General features: G+C 39.7%; 1 protein-coding gene across 2 annotated transcripts in view; it reads left to right on the top strand.

Annotated features, from left to right (window-relative positions):
- VPS13B (vacuolar protein sorting 13 homolog B) overlaps window positions 1-22270 on the top strand; it is an 843188-nt gene that overhangs the window by 486002 nt on the left and 334916 nt on the right. The window contains exons 26-30 of one of the 2 annotated variants that reach the window (XM_063451210.1): window positions 7226-7397; window positions 7664-7778; window positions 12968-13034; window positions 19853-20267; window positions 20938-21052. In XM_063451210.1, the coding sequence (XP_063307280.1) occupies window positions 7226-7397; window positions 7664-7778; window positions 12968-13034; window positions 19853-20267; window positions 20938-21052 (884 nt within the window). Of the gene's footprint in view, window positions 1-7225; window positions 7398-7663; window positions 7779-12967; window positions 13035-19852; window positions 20268-20937; window positions 21053-22270 lie in introns of those variants that run through there. The other variant, XM_063451211.1, reaches the window with a different exon arrangement.

Genomic DNA, 22270 nt, shown 5'->3' with positions numbered 1-22270 from the left:
CTTGACTGTATCTTCACACAGATGTGAATAAAAGAAATATATTTTTCAAAGAAGTCCTCTGGAGTGCACTCTTTTCTTATGTGTATATATATATATATATACTGTATCTCACAAAAGGGAGTACATCCCTCACATTTTTGTAACTATTTTATTATATCTTTTCATGTGACAACACTGAAGAAATGACACTCTGCTACAATGTAAAGTAGTAAGTGCACAGCCTGTATAACAGTGTAAATTTGCTGTCCCCTCAAAATAACTCAACACGCAGCCATTAATGTCTAAACCGTTGGCAACCAAAGGGAGTACACCCCTAAGTGGAAATGTCCAAATTGGGCCCAAAGTGTCAATAATTTGTGTGGCCACCAATATTTTCCAGCACTGCCTTAAAGGACCACTCTAGTGCCAGGAAAACATACTCGTTTTCCTGGCACTAGAGTGCCCTGAGGGTGCCCCCACCCTCAGGGACCCCCTCCCGCCCGGCTCTGGAAAGGGGAAAGGGGTAAAAACTTACCTTTTTCCAGCGGTGGGCGGAGAGCTCTCTTCCTCCGATCCTCCTCTTCTCCTCCCCTTCGGCTGAATGCGCACGCGCGGCAAGAGCTGCGCGCGCATTCAGCCGGTCACATAGGAAAGCATTCATAATGCTTTCCTATGGACGCTTGCGTGCTCTCACTGTGATTTTCACAGTGAGAATCACGCAAGCGCCTCTAGCGGCTGTCAGTGAGACAGCCACTAGAGGAAATAGGGGAAGGCTTCTCTGAAACTGCTATGTTTATGAAAAAATGGGTTAACCCTAGAAGGACCTGGCACCCAGACCACTTCATTAAGCTGAAGTGGTCTGGGTGCCTAGAGTGGTCCTTTAACCCTCATGGGCGTGGAGTTCACTAGAGCTTCACAGGTTGCCACTGGAGTCTTCTTCCACTTCTCCATGATGTCATCACAGAGCTGGTGTATGTTAGAGACCTTGCACTCCCCGACCTTCCGTTTGACAGATGCCCCACAGATGCTCAATTGGGTTAAGATCTGGAGACCTGCTTGGTCAGTCCATCACCTTTACCTTCAGCTTCTTTAGCAAGGCAGTGGTCATCTTGGAGGTGTGTTTTGAGTCGTTATCGTGTTGGAATACTGCCCTGCGGCCCAGTCTCCGAAGGGAGGAGATTATGCTCTGCTTCAGTATGTCACAGTACATGTTGGCATTCATGGTTCCCTAAATGAACTGTAGCTCCCCAGTGCCGGCAGCACTCATGCAAGCCCAGACCATGACACTCCCACCACCATGCTTGACTGTAGACAAGACACACTTGTCTTTGTACTCCTCACCTGGTTGCCGCCACACACTTGAAACCATCTGAACCAAATACGTTTATCTTGGTCTCATTGGACCACAGGACATGGTTAAAGTATTCCATGTCCTTAGTCTGCTTGTCTTCAGCAAACTGTTTGCAGGCTTTCTTGTGCATCATCTTTAGAAGAGGCTTCATTCTAGGATGACCGCCATGCAGACCAATTTGATGCAGTGTGCAGCGTATGGTCTCAGCACTGACAGGCTGACGCCCCACCCCTTCAACTTCTGCAGCAATGCTGGCAGCACTCCTACCTATATTTCCCAAAGACAACCTCTGGATATGATGCTGAGCACGTGCACTCAACTTCTTTGGTCGACCATAGCGAGGCCTGCTCTGAGTGGAACCTGTCCTGCGAAACCGCTGTATGGTCTTGCCCACCGTGCTGCAGCTCAGTTTCAGGGTCTTGGCAATCTTCTTATAGCCTAGGCTATCTTTATGTAGAGCAACAATTCTTTTTTTAAGATCCTCAGAGAGTTCTTTGCCATGAGGTGCCATGTTGAACTTCCAGTGACCAGTATGAGAGAGTAGGAGAGCGATAACACCAAATTTAACACAACTGCTCTCCATTCACACCTGAGACCTTGTAACACTAACAAGTCACATGACACCGTGGAGGGAAAATGGCTAATTGGGCCCAGTTTGGATATTTCCACTTAGGAGTGTACTCACTTTTGTGAGATACTTTTGTTGCCAACGGTTCAGACATTAATGACTGTATGTTGAGTTATTTTAAGGGGAAGGCAAATTTACATTGTAGCAGAGTGTCATTTCTTCAGTGTTTTCACACGAAAAGATATAATAAAATGTTTGCAAAACGTTGAGGGGTGTACTCACTTTTGTGAGATACTGTATGTATGTACATACATACATAAAACACATACAGGGCTATTCACTAACGTGAGAATTGTTGGGAATGCAAAGTGAATCTAAAATTTAAGGCCGCAGTAACCGATCGTAAAAAATCCCATTCTTGAGGGTCTGGTTTCAAGAATCAAACAGAGAAGCCTTATTGCACTGATCTTTCATTTGTTTTTGTTTTTTGCATTTATAGTTAAAGGAACACTATAGGCACCAAAACAACTTATTGCTATTGCTAATCTTATTGTTATGTTGCTAGCGGGTACATTTCTTTTCAAGCCAGTTTTATGAATAGAGAGTCACTAACTGACTGCTCTCAGCCAATCAGCGACGTTGCTGCCCAATTTTCCAAGAACCTTAATTTTTTTTCGATTTTAGGAATCAGAAGGATAGAGAGGCAGTGGGATTCGGTGATGAAACACAGACTTTGGGGTTAAACTGTCCAAGAACGTTTTAGCCCCTTAAAGGGACCCTCCAGACCCCTAAAGAACTTTAGCTTGCTGAAAAGCTTTTTGTGTGAAGAGTGTGTCCTATTTTTTTTTTCTTTTTCATTTTGGAAAAAAGTGCAGATTTCCATAAAAATTGACACTTTTATAAATTATACTGGTTACACCCCACTGACTTTTCAAGCAGAGAACAGGTCATGTTACTACGTGGTTTTCTTAACTTATTTGCACTAAATTCAAGAGGCAGCAATTGCCAAGAGCACCTTACAGAGATACGGAATAAAACAATAGCTATGGTCAAACCATACCTTCTGGCACCATAACAACTTAATTTTGATGGAAATAGAATATACCTTCTACACTGTTTAAATCACCGGTATGCGCTGATGGGTCCACCTCACCCTGCGACTGCAAAATCTGTAAAAACGAGTTGGCCGAAGTGACATGGCCATCTTTGAATCTATTTATGGATGTACTCTGCGATCGGGCATAAATTATTAAAAAGCAGGAAAGCATTATTTTTATAAATAAATACATTTGTGTGATCTACCCAATTGACTGGCAGTGTTCAGGTGAAGTCTGGCATGCTATGCCGATCGGGTAGGTCTTTTGACAGTTTATGGGCCGTGAAAGATATATTAAAGCAATATAAAATGTTTTTTGCAGTTGTGCTCAGACCAGGGTTATTTCTTAAAGTTAGAATGCAACGTGAATTTAACATTTGAGGTCAAAATGGAAAATTTCTCTAAAGTCAGCTTTTCTTTCGGTTTGGCTACTCTGTTTTTGAATTTAATGCTCACTGAGAGTGTTTTGGGGGGACTGGGTGTGACTAGGCGGTATTCTGAAAGAGTTCTATTGAAACTTACATATCATACATGGCACTAGCATGTCCTTGTTATATACATATGTGGTTTATATATGTTTTCTTCGATATGTTGGACTTCACATGAGTTATTGCTCTGCAGTTCTGTGTGTCTTCGCTTTACAGTTGCTGATTGCAATAATACAGGCACATGTCTTATTGTACTATAGCTGTCTGTTCACAAATCCCTTTATTGAGTTGCTCATTGGATTTGGAAGGTTGTTTCCCAATTTATAGACTCCACGCTCTTTCTTTTTGCAGCCAGCAGTAAACTAGAAACTTGGAAACGGTTAAGGGGTGGCAGGGGTTGAGATTAGCACCAGGGCCGGTCCAAGGATTTCTGCCGCCCCAGGCAAAGATCCATTTTGCCGCCCCCTAATGAATGCAAATACAATGTCACAGAGGTTTATTCACTAAACTCTGAATTGCAATTTGTTGAAAACCAAATTGCAAAGTTTAAGCAAAAACAGGTGAACTGTGACTTTAGCCAAATTGGAAAATTAATCTAGATCAGCTATTTTGGCCTAAGTTTTGCCATATGGTTTTCAGTTAGGTCTGCCTAATATACACATACTGCTTAATGTGTACATCCATTAATACATACTGCTGAATACCTACATCCATACACACATACTGCCCAATACCTACATCCATACACCTACTGCCTTATACATGCATCCATACACACACTGCCCAATACCTACATCCATACACACATACTGCCCAATACCTACATCCATACACCTACTGCCTTATACATGCATCCATACACACACTGCCCAATACCTACATCCATACACAAATACTGCCCAATACCTACATCCATACACCTACTGCCTTATACATGCATCCATACACACATACGGCTTAATGCCTACATCGATACGCAAATACTGCCTTATACATGCATCCATACACACATACATCCACAAACACACATACGGTCTAATACATGCATCCATACACACATACTGCCTAATACATGCATCCATACACACATACTACTTAATACCTACATCCATACACACACCCTGCCTAATAAGTACGTTCATACACACATACTGCCTAATACATGCATCCATACACACACACTGCCTTATATATGCATCCATACACACATGCTGCCTAATACCTACATCATTACACATATACTGCCTTATATATGCATCCATACACACATACTGCCTAATGCATGCATCCATACACACATACTGCTTAATGCGTACACCCATGCACACATACTGCTTAATACCTACATCCATACACACATACTGCCTTATACATGCATCCATACACACATACTGCTTAATAACTACATCCTTACACACATACTGCCTAATACATGCATCCATACACACATACTGCTTAATGTGTACACCCATGCACACATACTGCTTAATACCTACATCCATACACACATACTGAATTATACATGCATCCATACACACATACATCCATAAACACACATACGGTCTAATACATGCATCCATACACACATACTGGTCAATACCTATATCCATACACACACCCTGCCTAATAAATGTATCCATACACCCCCCTGCCTAATACATGCATCCATACACACATACTGCCTAATACATACATTGTACATTGAAAACCTAATTTATCGTTGTGGTAAATGATGTATTCAATGCATTTGGTGAATTTAATCTATAAGACTAGCACAGACAAGCACACACACACACAGTCACTGACAGACTCAAACACTCACAGACACACACTCACTGACAGACACACACAGACTCACTGACACACAGACATACACTCACTCAATGACACACATTCTCACACACAGATACACTCACTAACAGTCAAACACACACTCACTAACAGTCAAACAAACAAACACTCACTCACTGACACAGAGACTCACACAATTGTATTTTTGAGGCAAATTCAGCCTTCCTACCTTCCTGGGGTACAGTGTGGGGCAGCTTCTCACTCCTCCAGCGCACTGTTTAGTGTGCCGAGGCTGGAATTATGTCATATTCAGGCTCCCAGCATCACAGAGGGCGCACAAGGGAGGAGTGAGAAGCTGCAAGAACAGCCTCCCTCGCCACCCATAATACAGCCGCCTGCCTCCTGTTCCCCTCTCCTCCGGCATTTCTCCGCTGAGCAGGCACCTGCCATCAAGGTAAGCAGGTGCCTGCTTTGCCAGATATAAGAAGGACAGCATCGGGGGTGCCCTGAGTTAGCCAGATGGCCAACTTTTGGGCGCCTTGAGGATTGGCCTGGCGCTGGGGGCGGCTCCAGAGCCTCGCCCAGCGCTGCGGCCCAAAACAGGGGCAGCCCACCAGGAAATATCCCGGTGGGAGCCACCAGCAGGCCGGCGCCCTTGGCCCTGATTAGCGGTGGCGCCAGCCCTGGTTAGCACACGTGTAAATATTAGGTATCATGGGCCAAAATACTGATGAGAGGAGTTCATCATTCTCTTGTTATGGACCCTCTTTATTTTCTATAACAAGCTCCTGACTTTATACTCTCTATTCCCTTGGTAAAGCATACCCTTTAGAATTCAGTGTTAGATCAGTGCATAAAAGATAACTTTTTTAAATGTTTAAATCTATAAAGTCTGATCTTTGGCTTTTTTTTTTTATATGGTTGCATTTTAATGTGTATACTGTGGTTTGTACATACAGAATGATTTACCTGTCGGGGGTGACTGGGAAGTCACTCAGTCCTATCAACAGGATTTATGTTGACCTCTGGTGTGTTCCACTCCAAACCTCTAATGTATAATTTCTGACTAGGTATTTTATCCCCCATTTGTTTTGTTCTCTTTGAAGCATCCAGCTGCAGTTCTGCACTTGACCCCTATTCCTTTTAAGATTTGCATTGTATCCACATGTCACGAGGACCTCTAGTCACCTTCCTAGGCCAGAGAACCAATGCTTGGGTATTTGGACCTTTGTGAATGATCACATCGCTAGGCTACATCTGGTGGCTGCATGCGCTTTAGAAGAGAACTGGCCCACAGGATTGAGAAGGTTTCCATAGAAAAGCTGGAAAAGCCCAGTACATCGAAATCTAAATCCCAGAGGATTTCCTACAAAAACAGTGTTTTGTTACTGAACGGAAATTCTTTCTATAAAGCGAATGCCGTTACAATGTATAATACGGGAACGCATGTGAAGCTGATATCCATGTGAATTGATATTGCCAGAGTTAATTGAAACACAAATCAGAAACGGTCACATATAAAGGAAAGCATGGTAATCAGGGTACTAGTACTATAAACAGTGTTTCCCTTTGCATGTGCTGCTAATGTTACATACGGCTAATTTTATATACTCTGTGTATGTTTGAGTTAGATTCAATCTTGCTATGTTTCATTTGCTACTTTGTTTTATTCCGTCTGTTGAAAACATAATTGCTTGTGTATGTAATCCACTATTTGAGGTCCAAGCCTTCTTCCTTCAGGCAGCTGATGACAGTGATTTATAAGTATATGACTTTCCTTCTTTTTTCTTTTTTTCTTTAAGCAAGTGCCCCTTGTCATAAAAACAAAAACAATATGAAAGTGAGAAAAGCTATTGCATTTTCCCAGGATCCATCAGTAGCCTTAAATAAAGGCTAACTGTGTTAGATGTATTGTCAATGCATTGTTCAAATTGCATTTACTTTTTTAAATACAATTTTAGAGAACTCTAACATCAGTGACCTTTTTTTTTTAAATTTACTCTTAAATCCAGGGAGATTGTGTGAACGCTGCCGATGATTCTCCTTTTTCTGATTCTGTTACTCTGGAACAAACAACAAGCAACATCGGGGTGTCTAGCGGACGTGTCAGCCTATGGATGCAATGGATGTTACCCAAAATTACTATTAAGATGTTTGCTGCGGATCCTGCCTGTAAAGACACAAGTATGGATATCCTTTATTTATTTATTTTGGTCCTGCACCTTACTTCCCTGGTAAAACCACGACTAGTTAAACATTTGTAGGGAGCTCTTCCTAGGCACGTCTTCCCAGCATAGGGGTTAAGCCGCCCCTCAAAAGTCTTTATTAAATAGATATAACGTCTAACACAAAAATTCCTAATCAGTCGATAAAGGCAAACATTGTGTACAGCATGTCTTGGCACTTACTAGGGAAGGGTTGCACTGTGACAATGTGTTTTCCTCTTGCAGAGATTTGTGTGGTTACTGAACTTGAAGACCTTAATGCCTCAGTAGATGTGCAGGATGTGTACACTAAAGTCAAGTGCAAAATCGAAAGCTTTAACATCGACCACTACAGAAGCAGGTATGTTGGGACAGGTAACAACGTTTAATAACTTTATAATTTGGCAACAGAAAAGTGTGCATAAACTTGACCAGTCAACAAATGGTCATTAATTATCATCTCTAAGTTCAGCACGATCACCGATTCTTTAATTCAGCTGGTATCTGGATATTACACCAGACTGTTTTAACAAAGCAAACTAACCATTTAGTCAATTGCCTGCTAATGAACCCTTATGTCTGGAACCAAAATGTGGGTCCCTATATCATTTTGGGTCCAGAATGATTGGGCCAGATGCATTAAATATTCTCAATGTCTACTATAATTATTTGTGGTATCAGTGCTGTGATAAGTACAATGATGCCTTTTTACAGCGGGGACAGTCTAAGGTGTTTTGCTAGATTTAATAACATTTTAGGCTATGTTCAATTGATGAATGGGTCACTGGGCTAATTTCTGATTAAAATAATTGGTTACCAAAGTAATGTCATCTACATTACTTGGATCCCTATCATGAATGGTTAATAACTTTAGGACAACTGTCATCTAATTTTCACTTCTCATCAGTGCTGGAATGGGGGAAAAAATTGACCCAGGCTTTTCTAGCCATTGAGGCCCACTTGAGCCAGAGAGTGTGTTGTGTCAATTATACAATTAAAAATAAGTTTTATATTCCACCTCCCTTCTTCTTACTTTAAGGCAGGCAGGGGGGGGACACTGAAAGCCCTGGTGTTCCAGTTGTGTCTGGTGTCTCCAGACCTACACTTGTGAAAGATGCAGGCCAAGATCCCTCAAGCTCTGGCTCTGATCTGTGTCAGAGTGTTGCCGTAGTAACTTGCGTCAATGCTCCGAATAGCGGTGCTAGTTGGAGGAATATTCTGCACCCAGAGGTGGATTAGTTTGGAGCATCTCTGGTCCTCCCCTATTTCCCCACCCACAATAAATACACAAAGCAAGGTTGGGTCCGGCTCTGCATTGGCCGACAATGGAGATCTTTTGATCTTCTCTGTCAGTCTTGGCACATGGTTATCACAGACACCGGGCATGTGCACTGTTTTCCTTATGGCTAGTGTGGGTCTGCTTCTTGTTTGTTAAAAGTTTATCATAGTTAATTAAACAATTACATTTTTATATGTGAAAATAATTTATGGTGTGTTTATTGATTTTAAAAAAATAATAATTTATAGAAAATATCACTTTTTTATTGGGTTAGACTATACTTTCAGCTGAGCAACTGCTTCTCAACCTAACTTACCTGCTGCTGTGATTGCTCTATGGAAACTGCAGCTGCAGGCAAGCAAATCGTGTTTAGCATAAATTGTTAGATAACTGTAGAATCATCCCCAACATGGCTCCTTAGGCATATATAGAAAAAGTAAAATGTTCTCCCCAAATCAGTATACATCATTCAAATATATACATTTCATTGAATGTAATAAACTTAAAAAAAGACTAGTAAAAATTTGATTACAGTTGTACTTTAAATGATTACAAGTCACTTCACGTGTTACAATAGATAGATCAAATGATAGATCCCCAAAAGTGGTAGAGCTATAACTACCATTTTACTTTGCAGCCCTTTAGAATGAAAAAGAATTGTGGAAGTTGCAACTCTACAACATTTGGGGATTCTACAGATTGCCCACCCCTGCCTCATGCTATACCATCCCGTGTTGTCATTGGTCAATAAATGGTGAATGATTATCCGAAGTGTAGCCATTCCCAATTGTTGGGGCTGTCCATCAATAGCTATGAGATGCTTCACCTCCTAAAATGACTTTATAAAAAGAAAACAAAAATCTATTTTTTTTTTTAATATGTTTGTTTGCTTGTGATTCACAAGCACACTGTATAGATAATATGAATACAGCCACCTGCAACTTTATAAATATATTTGGCCCCTTCAACACATCACAGAACTTTTAAAATGACATGTGATGATTATTCATAGTTTAATCAAAATAAGAAACATTTTCCTCATACTTACCGTCATTTTCTTTCCTGTCAATTATTCATGGCAGCCTCTTGTATGGGTAGCTCCACCCCTCCAACTTAGACAGGACAGGAAACAATCAATTAATTTGACTGTAGGCATAACAAAAGTTCAAGAATCCAAAGAGAGGTTAACTGGTTCTGCCATGAATAATAGCAGGGAAATGAAAATGATGGTGAGTATGAGGAAAATTTTCATTTTTCCTGGCTAATAGCATCGTTTATAGGTGATACCAAAGCAAAGAAATGGGTAAGAACAAAGACCAGGATACATGCTAACAAATCCAATTTATTATTGAGGGGGTAACAGTAGAAAAAACACCAAAAAGCCACCTCTGCCAAAAGAGGTAATTTAGACAGGCAAATCCAGTCTGTAATGCTTAATAGAAGTCATAGGTAAAGACCATGTGGCTCACCTCTAGGCTCTCTTTTTAGAAGCCATTCTAAAATATAACACATTAATTTTATTAGCATCTATAAAATTTAAATAATATACTAACAATAATAGTAGAAAGGGAGAAAATATACTTGCAACTTAAGGTAGCACACTATGAAGAAGACGCAATACAACTATGTGAAACAAACTGAAAGTATATAACTTTAAATTAATCTTGAAAATGTTGCGGCCTTTAGCTCTTTAAATTGGGTTGGAAACTTGTGCATGCGCTGTAGCATAATGGCTACGCCGGACCCATTGCAGAAGAGAACAGCGTCACCGTGCTGCTCTTTCGACAGAAAGCTCAGGGAAGAAATTTGCAGTAAAAGGAGCTCCGAATAACAGCCATGTCTAATCACTCTATAGCTAGAGCTTCAAGCGAATCAGTCCGTATTCCCTATCGAAGCAGTGCGACAGCTTTTTCTTTCTGCTGAAACTGATGGCCCTCAGGAAAAGTTAGATTCAGACAAAACAAAGGTAAATTCCAAGTCTTCTTCTAAATACTATATTTGAGTATGGTAAATACATGGTAAAGTGCCCCCCCTCCCCCTTAACCACCCCCCAAAAAAAGAATTCTAGGAAGACCTGTCTATTCAACTAAGGACATAAAATAAGTGAGTGGTATGGACAGAGGAGGGACCTTTTATGCCTTTTATACAGTCAAATTAATTGATTCATTGTTTCCTGTTCTGTCTTGGCTGGAGGCGGAGCTACTCATACGTGATGCTGCCATGATAAACCAGGAAAGAATATTATGTACATTGCTTTGGTCACCTGGATTTACGAGAACATTATTTTGGCAGGTATGGAAACAAACTATCCCTACAGTGAGGGAAAAAAGTATTTGATCCCGTGCTGATTTTGAATGTTTGCCCACTGACAAAGAAATGATCAGTCTATAATTTTAATGGTAGGTGTATTTAAACAGTGACGGGCAGAATAACAAAAACATATCTAGTAAAACGCATGTCAAAAAAGTTATAAATTGATTTGCATGTCAATGAGTGAAATAAGTATTTGATCCCCTATCAATCAGCAAGATTTCTGGCTCCTAATCTCTGCTTGTTACCTGTATAAAAGACACCTGTCCACAGAAGCAATCAATCAATCAGATTCCAAACTCCCCACCATGGCCAAGACCAAATAGCTGTCCAATGATGTCAGGGACAAGATAGTAGGACCTACACAAGGCTGGAATGGGCTACAAGACCATCGCCAAGCAGCTTGGTGAGAAGGTGACAACAGCTGGTGTGATTATTTGCAAATGGAAGAAACACAAAATAACTGTCAGTCTCCCTCGGTCTGGTGCTCCATGCAAGATCTCACCTCGTGGAGTTTCAATGATCATGAGAACAGTGAGGAATCTACACGGGAGGATCTTGTTAATGATCTCAAGGCAGCTGGGACCATAGTCACCAAGAAAACAATTGGTAACACTCTATGGCGTGAAGGACTGAAATCCTGCAGCGCCCGCAAGGTCTCCCTGCTCAAGAATGCACATGTACAGGCCGGTCTGAAGATTTCCAATAACATCTGAATGATTCAGAGGAGAACTAGGTGAATGTGTTGTGGTCAGATGAGACCAAAATTGAGCTCTTTGGCATCAACTCAACTCGCCGTGTTTAGAGGAGGAGAAATGCTGCCTATGACCCCAAGAACACTATCCCCACCGTCAAACATGGAGGTGGAAACATTATGCTTTGGGGTGTTTTTCTGCTTAGGGGACAGGACAACACCACCGCATCAAAGGGACAATGGACAGGGAAATGTACCATCAAATCTTGGGTGAGAACCTTGTTCCCTCAGCCAGGGAATTGAAAATGGGTCATGGATCGGTATTCCAGCACGACAATGACCCAAAACACACAGCCAAGGCAACAAAGGAGTGGGTCGAGAAGAAACACATTAAAGTCCTGGAGTGACCTGGCCAGTCTCCAGACCTAATTCCCATAGAAAATCTGTGGAGGGAGCTGAAGGTTCCAGTTGCCAAATGTCAGCCTCAAAACCTTAATGACTTGGGGAGGATCTGCAAAGAGGAATGGGACAAAATCCCTCCTGAGATGTGTGCAAAAACCTGGTGGCCAACTACAAGAAACGTCTGACCTGTGATTGCCAACAAGGGTTTTGCCACCAAGTACTAAGTCGAAGAGGTCATGCAAATCAATTTATAACTTTTTTTGACGTGCGTTATTCTGGATTTTTATTTTTTTGTTATTCTGCCTCTCACTGTTAAAATACACCTACCATTAAAATTATAGACTGATCATCTCTTTGTCAGTGGGCAAACGTTCAAAATTGGCAGTGGATCAAATACTTTTTCCCCTTCCTGTATATCTGCATCACTGACTCCCAAGAACGTCTTTCATTTTCCTCCGATTGCAGTCTGGGTATATATCTACCTAACCTTTCAACCAATAAAAGGCAGTTCTCCATGAGCTGTTAATTGAAAAATACCAGCGACCATAGTTTCTTCAATCCGAATGTTAATTGACATCACAAATTAGTTCCAAGATGAGAGTAATTTGGTTTCCTGAGCAGAACATGTGCTTGTCCTCTGTGCTAATGTATTCTTAATTCCACATACACTGTTGGTTTTCTGCATTGTGTATCCAACCAAAATACCCAATTAAATGGTGTGTTCTCTTGTTTACAGTGTGCTAATCCTGTTTGAAAGTTGTAATGGTAAAAGGAATGGCATCATTTATTTTTGTAGCAGCTTCTAAATGGTTTCAACCTTCATGCTTTGCACAGACCAGATAAGGGTTATATTATGTTTTTCCAGGCCAGGTGAAAGCTGGCAGTCGGGAGATTTTCTTGGGATAGTTCTACAATGCAAAGAGAAACATATGGTGAGGCCGTTATACAGTAATAGGTGAATGGTTGGGAAGTTCTGTCCTACAATCTAATTACAGTGATCTGTATCCCTACAATTCTACTGGTGATTACAAGAATCTAAGGCAATCCTGGCTGGTCTGGTCTTGCAGTGCAGATGTTTATCAAAATTTCACACAATGCTCAGACATACTTTAAGGCTGGCTGAGCGTCATGAGAAATGCAGTTCAAAAACATTTGCAGTGCTTAAAAAAATCTGTTTCTGTTCCTCGTTTTTCTTTGTCTTTACACGGCCCTCTCTTGTAATCATCATTTTTATATCCTAACCAATCTTATCGCTAAATTTGAAAGATGATATCTTTTTCTTTGCAATTTTAATTTGCAAATAACCGATTACATCAAGCTGGGCAGTGGTCATGGTCTCTTGCTGGATTGCTAACAAAATAGCCAAAACATACAAATACGGTGTATGTTCCCATATATTTGGGTTTAATACTAAGAGCATTTTATAGCAGTGATTTTACAGAAAAGTGTTAATTTCATCCACAAATGAAAATGATCAATTATTTAAATAATTTTTTTTAAAGCCCCAAAGGTGATTAGATGATTATGCTCTGAACATATTTTCCCTGAAAAATTGACAGACGCTCCTATTTCATCTTCTCACGAGCAGTATCATCTTACATTAATCATTTAGATAAATGACATTTCTCATCCGTAAGCCGCTCATTTCTTTTGTTTAATATGTTGAATTCCGTGTTTCTTTGAGACGGTAGAGTACAGCAGCCAGCAGGCGTCAGCTTCATTAAGGCAAAATCTCTGAGATTTACTTTAGCACTCACAGCCTTTTTTTCCCTTTTATTTCTCCACCTGCTTTCAACACTATAAGCCTCACTGAAGACTGTTGGTGTCTAGGGCATTATGGAGGGGTCTTCCTGTCCTGTACTGACAAGCTGAACAGACGCACAACGTTGGTTCGACCCGTCAGCAAGAAGGACCCTTTCAGCAATTTCTCTGGCTTTTTCCCCTCTGTAAGAAATAATTTTTTATAACTTTTAACTCGAGAACTTCCATCAGCATTGCAACATTCTTGCCCAGAGTCATGATTTTGTAAGATTAAAACTATAACAAAGTAATTTACAAAAAAAATAAATGAAAAAAAACACCTTGTAATACTTATCTATAAACCCCCACCAATACACTGAGTTTAATTCTACAGTACGGATCTACCTACTAATATTTTTTTAGAATACAGCAGTGGGGGCTTAATGGGGTATTGTTTTATTCCCTTACATGGATGAATTATTTCCCTTCCACGTGTCCGTGTTAAATAAATTATTGATTACATGTTTATGGAAGTTCTTGTGTGATTGGTTTGCAGTTCTACCACAATTTGATTTTTAATCAACACTGCACAATATTTCTAACACTAGCACCTGCTTGTGATTTCTGCTTGAAAACTCTATTGTTGATTTTATTTAGTGGAATAGGTTCTTTCAACACTTTCCATTAATAATGTTATTTTATTTTATTTTTTTGCATATTGCTAGGTATTGGAAAATACAATCGGTACTTATGTAGTGATGGTATTGTTACCACATCTGTAAATTATGGATAGCAAAGTGTGTTGTGTTAATACCAGAAATGTTGTTGAAAGAGCCATTTCTACTTGTAGATAGCATTCAGATAATTACATTGCTAATATTTATTACTCGATTGTAAACCTTACTTAATGTATTCGTTTTAGGTCCACAAAATAGAATTTATATGAACAGAACCGTGTGAACTAAATCCTGTTAAAATGCTGGTTTGCCTTAAAATTCACAAAATCACAAACTTATTTTTAAATTGGCTAGACTAACGCATGGCTAAAAAATATTTTTTTTATTTTTTTATTATTTATTTTAGTTATTATTTTTTTTACATGGGTCATGGTGGCATTGTAGGTGTGGGGTGCATTTCTAAAAAAAGGGGAAATGTATCTAGTCAAAACAGTAAAATCTAAACACTAATTGTTTAACCATAAATACTACCTTGAAATGAGTGTCATATAATAAAGCTTGTATTGGGCTAACAGAATTTTGGAATGACAAGCTTATGGGATATGTTCCCTTGTCCCTGCATTTAGTGCATTGTATATTTGCAAAATGCAACCTTGGATGCTACATTCAGAAAACCAACCTGCTATTAAATAACAGAATACATATCCATAGACACTCCATTAAACACCCAGAAGAAGAATCTTACTGCACTACCATGGGGCACTATTTTACACAGCCTGCTCACTCGTGTCTGGATACCATGAGTATGGGAAAATATAAGTAACATTATGACTGCATGCTTACTCCCCCGGGTGATTATAGGTATACTTACTAGCATTACACAGGCCTTTTCCAATGTATCAGATTATTTTATTACTGACTATAACAAGATAACGATCATATTTCACCTTTACATTAGATCACGTGTATGCTCTCTGTAGGGGAGGGAGTGAGTGTACACTTACCTAAATGTCAGTTAGTCATAATTCTTCTGGGATTTTTTCAGATTGTGCTCTCTCGTTTCCCCGTTGTTTTTTTTTTTCATTTATTTTTTCTGTGCACATGATAACACAAAGGCAATGTGTTATGCAATGCCACGACAGCATAAATAAGCAATGATGTCAACGCAGAACATATACATGGCATGAAAAAGTGGCACAGTTTTTTTAAAAAGTATAATAGCAAGTAACGGTAAGGACGTCGCTTAATATGCGTTAGCGTAGATACACGGTTAATAGGCAAGATTATTGAGGCATGTACAAAGCTAGGGTACAAGATTTATGGGAGACCACAGCATTTTTGTCTACTACACAGCAAGTAACCCATATAGGTGTGGGCCAGAAAGTGGTTCTGCAGCATAGAGGCTGCAGCCTTAGTAGGCAGATTGTGCTTAGGCACATAGCATATAGACAAACAGCGTATGGGCAAACAGCGCATAGGCAAATAGTGCACACATTAAATAAACAAATCAAATTAGAAGAGAAGGTACGGTTGTTGTTCTTGCCAGGTAAGTCCCACACTGTGAGCAAGCTTTTAGCTGGAACGCGGGCAGTTGCATCCCCTCATCCGATGCCATTAATTTGCTTCAATAGATAGTCTGTTTGATAGCCCGGTCTGGTGACTCATTTCATCCTCCAGCTGGTCTGTGCCAAGTGTCGGTCCTCCTTGTGGGCTCCGAGCTTGGTTGATTGCCACTGCTGTGCCGTAGGTGAGCTGTTACCTCCCGGTCCCACACCAGGGGCACTGCATGTCTCTTGTTGCCGCTTGCTGGCAGAGCTCTAGGCTTGGGTGTCTGGTGATGTTTGCGTCTCCGATACCATGCTGTTCGCCGGTGTCGCGGTTTTTGCAGCAGAGTAAGTCTCTGGGTGGGCCTCATTGTGGATGCTTTAATCGGGCACCTCGGCCCCATGTGATAGGGAGTACGGTGCTGCGCTGCCGTTGTAGCTGGCCTCGGAGCGGGAGGCAAGCTCCTCTTCTCCAACTGCTCCGAGAATTTCATGAACACGGCGTTGAACTTAGCCTGGAAGGCCGCAGCCCATTCGTCGGCTGTCTGAGGCGGGTTGACGGCACTGCAGTCGGCCATCTTGGCTTGGCCTCGTGGGGCTGTTTGGTCGGAGGTGCTTTTACGGATATCCCAGAGGTGAGTGTTCTCCGTGGGCTGGTGGACCGGGATGACCCCCGCCGGTCCAGAGGGGGGGGGACATGGGACCTTCTTCACAGGGGTAGTTGGTTGTGGTGGGGGGAGAGGGACTGTCTCTCCCGCGCCCGCTTGTCGAGTAGGCTTCAGACACTTGTCCGAGAGGTGCCTCTCGTTTTGTTGCTTGAGAGGCACCCTGCTGCTCCGCTTCGCGTCCACCTTCATTTGCCGGCCTTTGTGGCTTGATTAGTCGCCGTTTAAGAGATGAAAGGTGGTTTTTAAAGTGGTTAGTTGCAGGAGCTCTGGAGGTTATCAACCTCTCCGTTTCCCCCGTTGTTTGACGATCCTATCTACTATGTCGATAAGTTGCACCAATCCCTCCTGCTATTGGAGTAGATCCAACCACTTCTCTTTTTTCCCCCGTGGATTTAGGCTAACCTATTCGAATGTCAGTAGACTGTACCATTATCTACTTGATTGTTCCTTAGTGCCTATTTGGAGGTACTGGCCTTATTATTTATTATGTTAGCAGTTTTTATCTTAATACATTGTTTCACCTGAATCCAGATCAGTTATGACATGGTTTTTGCATAAAATGAATTTCTACCGACCTATACAATTATCATTTGAATTACAGATGCTATAGGGAAACAGTTTGTCCATAGATGTTTGATTAGCCCTACCATAGTAAATCACGTTATTTACTAGACTTAGTATTTGTGCATTGCAGATTCACGGAATTTGTGATTTTTATCTTTTGATAAGTTAAGTTATATTACAAACTTTGGTAAAATTAACAGTCCTTATCTCTATGTCTGTATTTATCTACAATTTAGAGCTTACCCCCTATTTTTTTCTGTTAAGTTTCTGAAGTTCTAAATGATTAGTTTGCCTGAAAGTCTTCATTTAGTTTGTATATATGCCTACATTCATATTCTAGATTTTTAAATGAGTACAAACATTCTTAGTCTCGCTTTGCTTCTAGTACCATCTCCTTCCATGTTTTTTGTATTCTCTCCTCTCTGGTCCTTACGTAGAATATTTACATCCCTCTGGGAGAATGGTGGCTATTATTTTTTTTTTCTCCTTACTGTAAATCAGAATTGTGCATTATCTACACTCACATCGCTTTAACTCAACTTTGAATTCAGTGTCGTATTGCTCAGAAATGCTTTACAGGGTTATTGCAGAGCATTCAAAGCAAAGTACAAATTTAACCCCTTAAGGACCAAACTTCTGGAATAAAAGGGAATCATGACATGTCACACATGTCATGTGTCCCTAAGGGGTTAAGGTCAAACCTCTCCCAGTCAGCTATTCTTTCAGTTTGGCTGAAATGGCCTTTAATTTAAAGTTCACTTAGAATATCCTTGAATTCTCATATTCGTGAATAAAGCTGTTAGACTTGAGGAACAGAGGATCTCCCGAACGCTTGTCATTCCAAAACTCTGTTAGTCCAATAAAAAAAATGTATTTACAATATATTTGTTTCATCTGTCATTTAACATCTGCATCACTTAACTATGTTTCAATATTTTATTTATGGTTTTGTGTTTGTTTTATAAGTCAAACCAGCATGTTTTATATGTTTGCTTAATGACATTATTCCTCTCCAATGTCTCCTTGTATACTGCCGCACAATAGGACATATTCACTAAACACAGAATTCTAATAAATTGAAAACAAAACTAACTTAAATATTGCAATTCCTTTTTTCATAGGCTACAATTTGGTGCTAAGTGAATAGACCGTATTGAAATTTTAGTAATGTTAGGGTGCTTCTATAATTAAATCTTACTAGGTACAAAGCATGGACATCAATTCTAGTCATCATTAACCTGTCAGAGTTTAATAGCTGAATACAAGGTAACTCTGTGGATTCAACATTCCCCCATAGTCCTGTCTGTTGATCTCTTTATGAGTGATTTATGTTAATATATCTGTCAACGACATATCCCCTTCCATTAACTACTGCACTTCACTTATCTCGTCCCTATCTTTGATCATTACAGCAAAGTGATTAGCAGTGTTAAAAGATGTGTGTGTACAAGATGAGGAAGTGTAATTCTTTGTTGGTTACAATTGGACTTGACTGCTTAACCTCTGCAGCCCACTGAAGAAGGGGCTCTGGATGTCTCCGCATTTAAAACATGCTTTTTTTTCCAAAGAATAAGGCATCTGTATCTCATCTGCATATTATATCCAAAAAGCGATCAAATTAATTGTATTTTCCCTTAAAAATGTTTATTTTTGTGTATAATTAGGCGTGTCTTGTATCCCTGTGGATATTTGGGATTGAATGGGATGGTTTTATAAGAAGTGTTGTATTAAATAAATAAAATCACGACAATTCATTTTAAAGAGCAACATATAGCTAGATATTAAAATTGTAGATTATTAATAAAAAATAACTGCACTTTTAATTTGCGAATTAGCGTTGTGAGTTATTTTGCTTGATAAATGATTTAGCATGTAAAACATGATATAATATTTAGTTATTATATTAATAATATCACAATAATTTAGACAGGAAAGGTACATTTGGATTCTGCTACTTTTCAGGCCCGGTAGAATAAAGGTGGGAAGTTTGCAAGTAGAATCACGTGAATAAAATAAAATGAAAACATTGTATCCAGACATATTTCATTAAATCTGCGTATTGTTGTGCTCTGTAGAAGACCATATTAATTGAATGACTCCTTTCTCTAACTATTGGTGTTTGTCACCTGAACATCTTTAACAATCTATACCAATCTGTTTAACATAATGTTCCCTTAAGTCCCTACACACACCATTTTTATTTATTCTTTCATTTTAATTTTTCTAATTGATTAATAAACATGTTGTCATTCATTTCGAATCCAGTATTAATAAATTGCACATTTCTATTTAGAATTGTAATATCGGCATTAAACAAAAAAAAACTAAAAACATATTTATTGGTAGCAACTATTTTTGTTTTAAAAAACAGATTGCATTTGTGTTATTCATTCTAATATTCGAATACATTGTTCTATTTTTACTTTTGTTATGACACATAAGTGAGATTTAATTGCAGAAGCACCCCAACATGGCTCACATTAGTTATACATAAATGTATCTTATTTTCACTGATGATATGGTGATTTGTAAGCTGTGATTTCTTGTTCCGAAACAGACGACCGCAAAGCTTTTAGAGAGCTCCCACCAGCAGCACGGATTTCTTTCTCTTACTTATACCAAAGCTGTCACCAGGAATGTTCGCCACAAGCTGACCTCAAGGAGTGAACGGACCCCTCGGAGCTTTCAGAAACTTTCTGAAGGTCCAACAGACGGTTCCCCTCACTTCCTTCATGAAATTCTCATTTCAGCTCAAGCCTTTGATGTTGTCCTTCTCTTCCCTTTGCTCAATGCCATCTCAAGTATTTTCGAGGCTAAACGACCTAGGAATCTGAAGGAGAAACGCAAATCTTCAGGCCAGCCAATGAGATCTCACACTCTAACCTCTCGTAATCTGCCTCTGATATATATCAATACTAACGTCATTAGAGTTTTCTTTCCAAAACCAGAGGATATGCAGCCGAGTGCAGGAGGTACGTACATAAGCTACCTAATAAAATCTAGTGGATAAATATCAGTTTTAAAAAATGCTTGCAGTATTAATTTAATACGTGCAGTAATCAATTTACATGCAATGTTGTCAAGCTGTGCTATCAGTACCAGATTCGAACGGACAGCTGCAAGGCCAGATATAAAATGAAGGTTTGCCCACTTTTTAAAAGGACATTCTAAGTACCACACAAGTACAGGTTGTTGTAATGGTTTTAGAGCAATCCCTCCAGTCTTTAAATGAACAATATTCTAGTGGTTTGACAAAAAAAATCTGTATTGCTACCTCTGCTACCAATATGTTTAAGCAATGCTGATATTTTACATTGGAAAATAATAAGCCGCCCCAACTTTCTCAGAATTCCTTTGCTGTCCAGTTTACATGGATCTGGGCTACTGCAGCTAAATACTTGATAAAAACCATAACCACTACAATAAACATTCCTGGTGATAGTGCATTACAAGTAGTCCATGGTGTGGAAGTTGGATCTAATTGAGCAACGCCAATGTTACAGGGCAATGCTATTACTTTCACATAAGGAAAAAGACCATGTGTAGTCAGATTTCCCCTTTTAAATTCAAAAGTCGATTTTTTTATTCTTTACATTGTTTGTAGTCTCTGATTTTTTATTTTTTTTGTTTCTTTACCTCTAGAAAGTAAAACCATGATAAACGAAGACACATTGGTTCTGAAGATTGGTTCTGTTTCCATGGCCCCACAGGCTGATAACCCTCTCAGTAGAAGCGTTCTGAGAAAAGATATTTACCAGTAAGTTTTCTTTTATTGAAATTTATGTTCAAGATTGAAAGCAATATCAGCTGTATGCATACATAGGGTTGGCTATTCACTAAACTCCAATTTGCTGCAAATTAAAATCCAAACGGTAAAATTGAAGTGAAATAGCTGATTGTGGAAAAAATACCTAACTCAGCTGTAGTCACCGCTTAGCTATTTCAGCCCGAATGTTGCCCTTCATATTTTATGTAGATTTCACAGTTCGTCTTATCTGCTAATTTAATGCATGAGTGTGTGGCCCAGTGACTCTTGCTTTCTGTAGATCTCTGGGCATCCAGTCAAGCAACTGCTCCAACTGAAATATAACGATTATAGCCAATCAAAGTCACACAACTTGCATAATATTTAATAACCTTCATTTTGTATATGGCATTAGCTTAACAACCCACTCCTCCACCAAAATACTATACATTACGCAATTCACAAGTCACAAAGCACCTTAATTATAGTCTTTTTAGTTTCCAATGGACTTCTTATACACTGGGGAAGAAAGAGCTGTTAAATTAACCATTGTATTATAGGCAGTTGCCTATAGCCAGAAGAATATGATGCATCAGTTCCAATCACCGGGGATCATGAGGAATTGCATGGGGACCCAACTTTGGATGTTGACCCAGTGCTTAACCATGGATTTAAAGGAACACTACAGCAATAGGAATGCAAACATGTATTGCGAACGTTCTAGTCGTAATATAGCTTGTTAGATTGACACCCACACCCTTCACCAGTCTGTGAAGGTTTCAAAGGTAAGTTTTACTAATCTTTCTACCATCAACGTGCCAGTCACCATTCTGCCTCCAATGGCTGAGATCAACAAGACTGTTGATCTCCGCTAATCCAATGTTTCCCCATAGGGAAACATTGGGAGACTAGAGCTCATGCACGACAAATTGCTGTGCTGCGCCAATCAAATGCTCTCTAGGCGAGTCATATAATTTATCTCTGAGTTTAACTAGTGGAAGCTCCTCTAGTGGAAGCTCCTCTTGTGTCTCTCACTAGAGATGTGTTAACCCTACATTGTTAGCATCGCAGTTTATAAAAAAAAATTGCAATGTGTTACATTGCAGGGTTAAAACTAAGGGGCCACTGCACCCAGACAACTTCATTAAGATTAAGTGGTCTGAATGCCTTTAGTGTAAAGTAGGCATTGTTTGGGTTACCATGCCATGTTGAATTCATGGTTCTTTTTAG

Source organism: Pelobates fuscus, chromosome 4 (genome assembly GCF_036172605.1).
Source record: "Pelobates fuscus isolate aPelFus1 chromosome 4, aPelFus1.pri, whole genome shotgun sequence".
NCBI lineage: Eukaryota > Metazoa > Chordata > Amphibia > Anura > Pelobatidae > Pelobates > Pelobates fuscus.
The sequence above is the reverse complement of the archived record's forward strand: the minus strand, read 5'-3'. Positions and strand labels throughout refer to the sequence as shown.